This window comes from Nuphar pumila, chromosome 11 (assembly GCF_984573655.1).
Source record: "Nuphar pumila chromosome 11, dmNupPumi1.hap1.1, whole genome shotgun sequence".
Taxonomy (NCBI): domain Eukaryota; kingdom Viridiplantae; phylum Streptophyta; class Magnoliopsida; order Nymphaeales; family Nymphaeaceae; genus Nuphar; species Nuphar pumila.
This window is the reverse complement of record NC_143259.1, coordinates 117086193-117096699: the sequence shown is the minus strand read 5'-3', so window position 1 is coordinate 117096699 and position 10507 is coordinate 117086193. Positions and strand designations below refer to the sequence as shown.

Genomic DNA, 10507 nt, shown 5'->3' with positions numbered 1-10507 from the left:
AATAAAATTGCTCTTGGCATAATCACCGTCCATCCAGGGCATCAACAGAGACGTCATGAGCATGTTGTGCTGGGCTCTACTCATTGCATGATGAACGGTGGCTACAGAGTCATGCCAAAACACAAAAAGGAAACATGATTTTGAGCAGTCACCTGTGTTGGGGCGTTGCAAGTTCAAAACCCATGTCAATGGTTCATGAATAAAGGTTATTTAGTTGCTTGCTTTGGAGGCTCTGCTGCTACTTAGGCTATGCTGCTACTTCTTCTGTAGCACACTTTACAACCTCACTTGACCAACAGAAGAAAAGACTGTAACCCCCCCCCCCCCCGCTGGAGGGGATAAACATCAAAAAAAAAAAATTAAGGAAACAATCGATGGAGGGGATAAACATCAAAAAAATTTTTTTAAGGAAACAACGGTTTCCCCAAAAGGAAAACCGCGTTACGAGAGGGGGTGAGGCTGTGTGAGGGCTATAAAAGCCCTCACACAATCTCCTCCACCGCATCTCAACGAGCGGCAGAGAGAAAGAAGGAAAAACAGAGGGAGGAGACCGGCGACGGCGGCGAGGTAAGCCTCCACCCTCTTCATCTTATTCTTCGTTCTTCTTTTCTGTTCTGAGCAAATAGGGGGGCGGGGGGGTCGACCGGCCCCGACGACCAGCAAACGCCGATGGCCGAACCCGACGGTCAGCCCGTGCTCGGATGGATGCAGAGGAGAGGGTCGACAGGGGCCGACCCCTCTGCACCTGGGAATCGGAAGGGGCTCAGCCCATTCCGCTCTTTTCAAAAGAGACTGGGTCGGTCCGGGGTCAACCCGGACCGAACCAGGTCGGTCTGGGGTCAACCCGGACCGAACCAGGTCGGTCTGGGTCGCGCCCAAACCGAACCTTCATTCAATATATATATATATATATATATATATATAGAGAGAGAGAGAGAGAGAGAGAGAGAGAGAGAGAGACTGGTTCGGCCTGAGTGTGACCCAGACCGAATCGGGTCGGTCCGGGTCGCACCTAGACCGAACCGAGACATGTTGAAAAAAAAAATATGAGTGGTTTGGGTGAACCGGTTCAGGTCGAACCGGTTTAGTGGAATTGGTTTAAGTAGAACCGGTTCAGTTAGACTCGGGTCTGAGCTGAACCGGGTTGGATAAACCCGAGTCAGGTCGAACTGGTTTGATCTAACTGGATTCAGGTTCTCGGTTTGGATCCAGTTTGGTTTGGACATGTTCGAGATTCAGACTGAATGTTCTATATCAGTTTGGATCAGTCTTAGATCCATATCAGAAATGGATATTGATCGGATCGAACGAAAGTCACGTATGGTACCAAAATCCAAAATTTACCAAGATATCCATTTGGATACTCGAGATCCATTTCAGTAAAATGGACATAACTTTGCACTCTAAACTCGGAATCGAGGTTTGATGCATTGGACTCGTATTGTAGAGAGGAATCTACTAGTCCATTTATTTCAATAAAAACAATTATACAGAAATTAAGGTTTCTTGAGTAAATTCAAAAAAGGGTATTTTGTAAGAAGTATTGCGTATTAATGTGAATATATTGTATTATGATCAGATCCTACTGTTAGAGCATCTTGAGACTCACTTTCGGTGAAAGCACGATATTCGCACTTGAGGTATGGGATGTTATAAGTAATTTTAGATGTGAATAAACTTTTTTCACGTTTCTTGTTATTATAGTGTTATAGATGTTATATGATTGGCTTGATAGTTTTGAGTGAGACCATGACATGCATAAATTTTATGCTTGACATTATGAGTTAATTTATATACATGTTTATTGTGATATGCATGTTAATTGTGATATGTCATGCATGATAGTGATGAATTGAATTATGATTGCATGTTTATATGATCGTTAAATATCATGTATTGTGATGAGTTCATGCTTAGATTAGAGTCTTAGTTAGTTCATTCATGTTGTATGAATGAGTATTTTTAGTTCAGCATGCATAACCCCTTAAATCTCGAAAGTGGCGACCTGTGGCAAGGGCTACCTGGTTTGCGGTCAGAGTGCAACCACCACGGAGAGTAGGTCGCCGGTGATTTAACGATGTAGAGACACTACATCATTGTATGCTAAGTGAGAGAGGTGTGAGTCCTAAGGTCATCATGAGATTAAGAATGAGATTTTGTGATCAGTCACAACATCACTCGTGAGAGAACGAGTGCATTATAAATTTAAGAATGCAGTTTAATGTGTGAACTTAATTACGACTTAGGGTTACACTCACACTGGGTTTGAGACTCTGGAGGACCAAGGATGGTTTATAACTATCATGGTTAGGATGTAGCATGAATCATACCGAGATCGAGAGCTTGACCTCCCAGCTAGCTATCGGTGGGGTCCCCGTGGTGGTTCACTGCAGTGTCTGGTGGTCCGGAGACCACTGAGAATGTATGGTTAATTGTCTCGCCAACATGTAGAATTTGAATGTTTTACAGGATTGCTACGCCCATAGACGACTATGATCGATATAGCCAACCTAGTGATAATTGTGTGTGAGAGAGTATTCGAGATTGCTAATGAGGGTAATTAAAATATATAAACATGTGTGGTGTGTCGAAAAATAAACTAATATTAGGGGCTTAGAGCTCACTACAGTTGTAAGTTGATTGTTTATTTACTTATAATTATTTTTTACTGGTTTGTAAACTCATCCCCATTTTGTTAATTACAATTGTAGGTTTCAGACATTAGAACAATCAGCTGGTGAGCAGTTTTTTCTTGTTCAGTAGAGCATCTGGTATATTTTATTTTCTTATCATTGAATAAGATGTAATTTGTTTTCTTTTGTTATGAGTGGTGAACAATTATAAGAAAGAGTTGATTTGTGAGAATAAAATGAAAAGTTTTTTTTTTTTGCTACATTTTCTGTGTAAACTTTGTACTCTTTCTCTTTGAAAAGTAATATCAACCGAACTCGAACTCCTGAGGTTTCAGATCGAGATGTTACAAAGACCCCAAATCTGGATACCTGACTATTTTCTATACCCACTTTATTAAATGTTTTATATATAAAATATAAAACAAATTCTTTGGTCATTTTTTATTTATCAATCTTCTCAAGGGCTTCACTCATTTGATTGGGACAACGTGTAAATGTCAACGTCTCAAAACTCGAGGATGCTATCCCTTGCTGCAAGGTCAAAGTTAGGTGTACTCCTTGTGAGCAGGGGAACCTCAAAAGTTTACCAACTGAAGGTCAGGTCGAGTGTGGTCGAGACGGTTTTTAATCAAAACAAAAAAATCTCAAGTTTTCCACATATAAGAAAAGAATATTCATGACAAGCATAAATTAATAAACAAATAAAATATCAAGTCCACACATGCAAAACATATTGCATCATTCCAAGTCCCACGCAAGCAAAGAGAACGTATCTCATACACACACGTATTCAATCTGATCTTTATGCACGGATAGATTGAGCAAAGGTAGCAACCCTCTTAATTATCTCGTCTGGGTTGGCCCCAACTATCTTATCCGCCAGCTGGTTTGCCTCATTCAGGAACACAAACGTTGGCATAGCCTTTACCTCCATCTTGGATGCAACCCCCTGTCAGAAAACAGCATGTTATGTAGCAGAGTAAATTTATGTATAGAACTCAAATAACTTGTTTTCGAGGAGAAAAATCATCTCGCTAATCGAGTTCATTAGCATAAAACCCCAGATCCTCCTTGCCCGCTGAGGAGTACGCCCAGTTTTGACGTCGTAAGAAAGGATGCACACTCGTAGGTTTTGAACTTGTGACATCCCGCCAACTTGGGAAAGTTCACGAGTCTCTCATACCAGATGAGCAGAGCCTTCGCGGGCAAGAGAAATTGAGATTCTTTTGTTTGGAAAAAAATTGGTACCTTGACTTCATCAACATCTACCAAGAGGAAGAGAATATCTTGATAAGTCAAGGCTAATTCCTCAAAGAAATGGTTCATGGCAGTGGATGGTGCACACCAAGATGCAGTGAAGTGAACCACAACCTGAAAATCAATAGAAATTATGAGTAACATAACAAAGAAATGGAAAGTAAAAGAAGGGGAAAAAAATAAAAAGTTGGCATAAGGATATCAGGTCAAAAGAATGTTTTACAGGGCAGGATTGGCCTTTGGCTTGAGAAAGGCAACAGTCCCAATACTCCTCTGACTCCACTTTGAGAACCCTTGATTTATGAAGCTGCTCTTGAGACCCCATGATGAAAACCCACAAAATTCTTTAGACCTCTACCACGCACAAAAAGGTTGGGAATTTATAGAGGGGGGAGGGGAGTCGGTATAATATAGAGGGTAGATAGAACCAAGCAATAGCAATGCATAGTTTTTTTTTTCTCTATCTTCCAGAAGTGGTTATATGAAAATGGTGTTCGTATAGCTTAGATGAGTCATCATTCAGATCACCGCCTTAAAAAAATCTACTACTTGGATGCATTGAGACCCCAACTTGAGGCTGAATCATGGCCTACAAAACTTGATAAAACTAGTCGGTATATACATAACAGGTTCACCAAAGGTACATCAAGAAACTTGGCCCACAAATTGATTGATAATTCTGTAACCCACATCACAGGCTCATCCATGGCATATGAGCACCATGCTTATGTAGTCATGATTCATTCGTGATTTGTATTCCTCCTTTTAATATTCGATTCTGAAAATCTTTTGAATTATCCTAGCATTAAGTTGAGCGTGGGACCCTCTCTAAAAGATTAGATTGTGAATCTCGTTTCTTTCATCCTTTTCTTCTAGGATAGCAGAGGAGAGAAGAAAATATCTGAGACTTTTTACATTTTTAGGTACCTTTTGTTTTATTTTATGCACCTAGTGAAGCATATATCAGTGGTGAAATGCCCGCATTCCTGGTAATTATTATATAATAAAGGGACATGACAATTATGATAATCCCATAAGAATCATATGATGGTAGAACACATGCCTGTGAATCTTAGTTTCAACTTGAACCATTAGGATGGAACTTAGGCCGCTAGGCAGGTGGTCTAGGGGTGTCACTCCTTGCACAATCTGAGGGCAAGAAGTAAACCCACAGAGCTTTACCCTGTCGGGACAGTGACCGTAATTACGGCAGGCAGATCCAGCGAGGTTAGGTATCTGATCTTGAGTAAGTTTCTCCTTGTAAATATAAAAAAAACTTTAACCATTAGGAAAAGTAAAACGGCCACAATCGAGGTCTATGCAAACATGACCGAATTGATGAACTGATAACACAAAATGGCCTATCCATGTTGCGTGCACATACATATACAGTATTGAATGAAGGATTTGCATAAACACTTGAAAATAAAACCTTATTGTTAGCTTTTATCACAAGAAGCCTTTTTTTATTCATTCATGATTAACATTTAATTCAACAACCTGAATACTGCATATTACGATTATTTGGAGCTCCAATTATTTGCCCTTTTTCTTTTTCCTGTTTGTCGACAACAAGCTGACGTTTCTAACATATAATTAATTAAATGACTAACGCTTTCAGATGAATTCAGTACCCAACTATTATTATTTTTTTGAAAGGCAAACTGAGATTAGCCAGACCCCTACCAGATATCTCTTAAGCCCATTGTGGCAGAGGGATTCGGACCTGGGATACCAGTTCTCATATATATATATATAAAGGACAAACCACTATTGACATTTGAACATCCTGTCACCCCAGAGAGGTGCCACGTTTTTTTTCACGAAGGGAAAAACCACCTTAAGGATGGCTCTGCCTGCCGTACTCAAATAACTTGGGAGAGAGAGAGAGAGCATTTATCTTTATAAATGGACCCCATCCACATAAAACTAGTAGATATTTATAACCTTGGCATTATTGCAGAAGAAGCCTTTATTTCTCTGTTCCAGCTGGTAGGTGGCAAACAAGATATCACCATGAACACTCTTCTCTTCCAATCGAAGGCCTCTGCAACATACAATCTGGCTGAGAAACAGAATAATTTAGTGCTGCCAATCAGATCAGTAGTGTCACAGTGTTGCTGGAACAGAGGGGGGGCCAACTCTCCCCAGGAATTTACTCAAAAATTATGCGAGTTAGATATGCATAGTCGAAGAAGCAAACATCTTATGAGACATAGAGTGAGTGCTAATGGGAGTCTCCCCAGTAGTGGAACTGCTGAAGATTGCAAAGATGATCTCCCTCAAGTTTCAAATACTAAGCAACATCTGCAGGTACCCAGTTTCAGATGCACAATTTGTTTCCGAAAGGTGTCATAATACACAAAACCTCTAAATTCAACTAAAGCAAAGGCCCTCCACTTATAATGGCCATTTGTAGGGTCTAACTTGGAATCTGATCATGAGCAGGAATTCTTTCTTTTTTCCGATAACCAGGGAAAAACTGCCTAGCTAAATGAGTTCATTAACGTACAACCCCAGCCCCCCCCCTGCCAATCAGGAAGTACACCCAGCTTTAGCCTCGCGGCAAGGGATACACACCTGTGGGTTTCAGACTCATGAAGTCCTGTCAATTTGGTGACATTCATGAGTTGCCCCTGCCAGATGAGTGGAGCCGTAGTGGGCAATCATGAGCGGAATTAACCATTATCACTAGAAATTTTTCCCGTCAAATGATTTTGAAGGAACAAACAAACCTAAATCTTCTTATTCCCATTATTATTTGATGGCCTATTCTTCATGTATGATTGGTTGCATGTGTAATCCCTCATCATGGTTTTGAATTATTCAGGAAATTTTATAAAACGAAAACCTTATTGTGTTTTCGTTTAATATATGATTGGCAGCATGTGTACTTTCTCATCAAGGATTTTTAATTATTGAGGAAATTTCATAGGACCAAAACCTTATTCTGATTCTCACTGAAACAGAAGAAAAGACCAAGAAGGTTGCATTTGGCATTGGGCAAATTTCATAACACATAATATCAAGAATTCTGGAGAAGTGCTATAGGATATTTTATCTTAAGAGTGACTGTAATTGCATTGATTTTCGATAGTAATATGAATGGTAGGTTTTGTCGGCAGGTTAAACATATCACAAAGAAACAGGAAGCACTCTTGGCAAATTATGTACCTGTATTTGTCATGCTACCAGTAAGTCATCTCTATCTATGTTTCTAACATCTGGAATTTTCTATTTCAGATATTTTTTTAAAATGCCTATTCTTCAGTGTATGGCTAATAAATTTCAACCTTCTGAGTAGCTAGATATCATACAGAACGATAGTACAGTTAGAAACAAAGAAGAGTTGAGAAGATGGTTTAAAGAAATGAAAGCAGCAAGTGTAGATGGTCTCATGGTTGATGTGTGGTGGGGAATAGTAGAAGGCAGAGCACCTAAACAGTACAACTGGACTGGTTATAGGGAACTATTTGAAGTAGTCCAGGAATATGGGTTTAAGATACAGGCAATCATGTCGTTTCATCAATATGGTTGTAAAGTAGGGAGTGCTCTCAACATTCCTCTACCAAAATGGGTTCTTGATATTGGTGAATCAAATCCAGACATATTCTTTACAAACAAACGTGGTCAACGGAACAAAGAATGCCTAAGTTTTGGGGTGGATGATGAACCTATTCTCAGCAGGCGAATGGCAATAGAGGTATGCTGATATTTAAAGTTATTTCTGCACCTTTTGCAATGAGATCTGCCTTTTAGCAGTAACTAGTTTTCAGGATTCCAATCAAAATATGATTAACAAATGCAGGTTTACACTGACTTCATGAGAAGTTTCAAAGAGAACATGTCAGACTTCCTGGATTCGGGTCTTGTGACTGAGATAGAAGTTGGTCTAGGGCCAGCAGGGGAGCTGAGATATCCCTCATTCACTGGAAATCAAGGATGGAAATTCCCAGGAATAGGTGAATTCCAGGTTATATAATTTCCCTGACTATATAAAACAGACATTACTACATGCTGAAAAAAGAGACTGACACTCTTAAAATGTTGCAGTGCTATGACAAATATCTCAAGTCAAAACTCAGAGCAGCAGCTGAAAGTTCAGGGCGCCCAGAATGGGGATTGTCTGGGACCCAAAATTCAGGACATTGTAATGATTGGCCAGAGAACACTGAGTTCTTCTGTGAAAACGGGACGTTTCAAACAGATCAAGGGAAGTTTTTCTTAACATGGTACTCAAATGTATTGTTGTCGCATGGAGATCTACTTCTTGATTCAGCCAATGAGGTTTTCAAAGGATGCAAAGTCAAGTTAGCCGCAAAGGTTAGTAAGAATATGTTCTTACACCTCCATAGACTTGCTTTCAAGTAATCAAACTACAATGATCATGTTCTGTTATAACAATCAGCACAGTAGCCAAGCTTAATGGTTAGCATAAAATAATTTTATCATATAGTGCTTTATTGCTGCAGCACATTGTCAACAGGTTGCAGGAATTCACTGGTGGTACAAGTCCGCGAGTCATGCTGCGGAGCTTGCTGCAGGCTATTACAATCTAAGCAGTCGAGATGGATACCAGCCAATAGCAAAAATGCTTTCCAGACATCATGCTGTACTGAATTTTACATGTATTGAAATGCAAGATTCTGAACATCCCCAAGAAGCTGCATGTGGACCTGAGCAACTTGTCCACCAGGTAAGCATAATGCATCAACTTGACAGTTCCAAACTGCACCTTCTCACACCCATATATTATCATACCAGCACGTCAAGCAATCAAACTTGTGCTTCATGAACAAGAAATATTTTATTCAGGTGCTAAGTGCGGGGTGGAGAGAAGGCATTGAAGTAGCATGTGAAAATGCCCTATCACGATATGATAGAAGAGCATACAGACAGATCATACGCAATGCTAGACCTAATGGGATTGTAATAAATGGGCTTCCATGGTCGCGCATCTCAGCATTCACATATCTGAGGCTCTCTAAAGAGCTAATGCAGGCAAGGAATTTCGGCAAATTCAAATCATTTGTACGGAAAATGCATGCTGGCCTGGTAAAACATATTGTCTTCATTACATATTGAAGCTTGAGTATTAGATGGAAAGACATGCTAAACAATAACACATTTTAAATGCAAAATTTCAGGATCATTGTCAAGATTGTGAGAAGTACTTCAATCCCAGGGTTCCATTGCAAAGATCAGCACCAAAGAAGGGACTTGAAGAGTTTTTGATTGAGGCAGCACTAGTAGAGCCATTCTGTTTTGGTGCTGAATAAAAAGGAATAGCCAGCAAGATCCATAATCTGCTAGAACAGATTCTAGATAAGGTTGAACCAATACTTTGGTGAAACAATGAACAAATATTTTAGGGGAAGCTGAACACAGTCATCTTTAATACATGGTAAAGCTAAATTATGCTACCTCTTATGTCGCTATCGGATCTAAAATGGCCACGAGCTACTAAAGCAGCAAGGATGCCAACTACTGATAGAAGTATGTTGTTGCCAAGTTTAACAGAAAATGTCACTGTGATAACCAAAGTACCACAAACAGTAAACAAAATTGAAAATAAAAAAAGATAGAGAAGAAGGGAAGGGAAATCTTGAAAAGCTATATTTTACACAAGAAAGGTGCCGTCACCCATTTTCAGCCAATCCATGTTCAGATAGAAGATTACAACCCATGCTGAGCTCCATCCATTTGAATTAGGCATGCACCCGGCAACTAAGAATTCTGAAAAGTTGTAGATAGGAGTAGCTTAATTATGCAGGAAGAGATGGTGAAAGAAGAATGAAGGATGTAGCAGTATCTTTGATGCATGAAATTACAGTGCTCCCAAGAGTTTAACTTATCATCAGAGGTAGGAGTACTTGGATTACCATATGTTCACATGATTAAGAAACAATGTGTTCTACAACAGCTAGCAATTGCTTTCCTGTGCTTCTAACAAGAGTAAATTGGTATTGTTGATAATGTTGTGATGGGAAAACTGCATGCTGTTTTAGAAAATCTTTTCTATATTCAGTGTCTTATCAGAATGTAGCAATGACTGATAAACACCGGCTCCATCAATAGTTGATTGCATAATATGTGAAACAAAAAGTAGCTTGGAGACCAACTGTGATCGAAGTTTGAAAACACACGCACCTCAACAAGCCCAAGACAGATTCAAAATCACCAACTTATAAAATAAGAAAATCTTAAAACACCAAACCAGCTAGTTGGTATATAAAGGATGCGATTTGTCACCAACCAGAAATCAATGGCTTGATTGGCTTAATTCCACAAAGTTGTGACCAGGAATGCCTCTTCCGTTTGCTCTCTCCCTGCCTATACCATTTCGACATCTTTCCATCCTGTGGGTTATGCATAAATGTTTGAAAGAGCAATATAGGCCCCAACACCATCAGCCTTCAAGTGAAAAATAGTATCTGGTTTAATTCTGAGCATAGTGCTACCATTTGAGGAATTATAGAATACTCCCTATGCAATTGATAAAAGAGCTGTATACCCTCATCTACCAAGTCAGCATGGCTGCACTCAGACAAAATTGAGGCGCTAGCTAACCCCATCTGGTCTAATTTCAATCTGCTCCATCTCATAAAAAATGATTA

General features: G+C 39.6%; 2 protein-coding genes across 2 annotated transcripts; one reads left to right on the top strand and one right to left on the bottom strand.

Annotated features, from left to right (window-relative positions):
• Positions 1 to 3302: 3302 nt before the first annotated feature.
• On the bottom strand, positions 3303 to 4362 carry LOC149823051 (thioredoxin-like protein CXXS1). The gene is made up of 3 exons (XM_089980518.1): positions 4114 to 4362; positions 3882 to 4004; positions 3303 to 3582 (listed from the first exon to the last, which is right to left on the bottom strand). Exons 1-3 carry the CDS (start codon positions 4213 to 4215, stop codon positions 3436 to 3438), a joined length of 372 nt encoding a protein of 123 aa, XP_089836644.1. The 5' UTR covers positions 4216 to 4362; the 3' UTR covers positions 3303 to 3435.
• Positions 4363 to 5911: 1549 nt separating this feature from the next.
• Positions 5912 to 9863, top strand: LOC149823050 (beta-amylase-like). The gene is made up of 8 exons (XM_089981394.1): positions 5912 to 6203; positions 7016 to 7084; positions 7195 to 7593; positions 7699 to 7863; positions 7944 to 8213; positions 8377 to 8586; positions 8706 to 8945; positions 9038 to 9863. Exons 1-8 carry the CDS (start codon positions 6072 to 6074, stop codon positions 9167 to 9169), a joined length of 1617 nt encoding a protein of 538 aa, XP_089837520.1. The 5' UTR covers positions 5912 to 6071; the 3' UTR covers positions 9170 to 9863.
• The last annotated feature ends 644 nt before the right edge of the window (positions 9864 to 10507 follow it).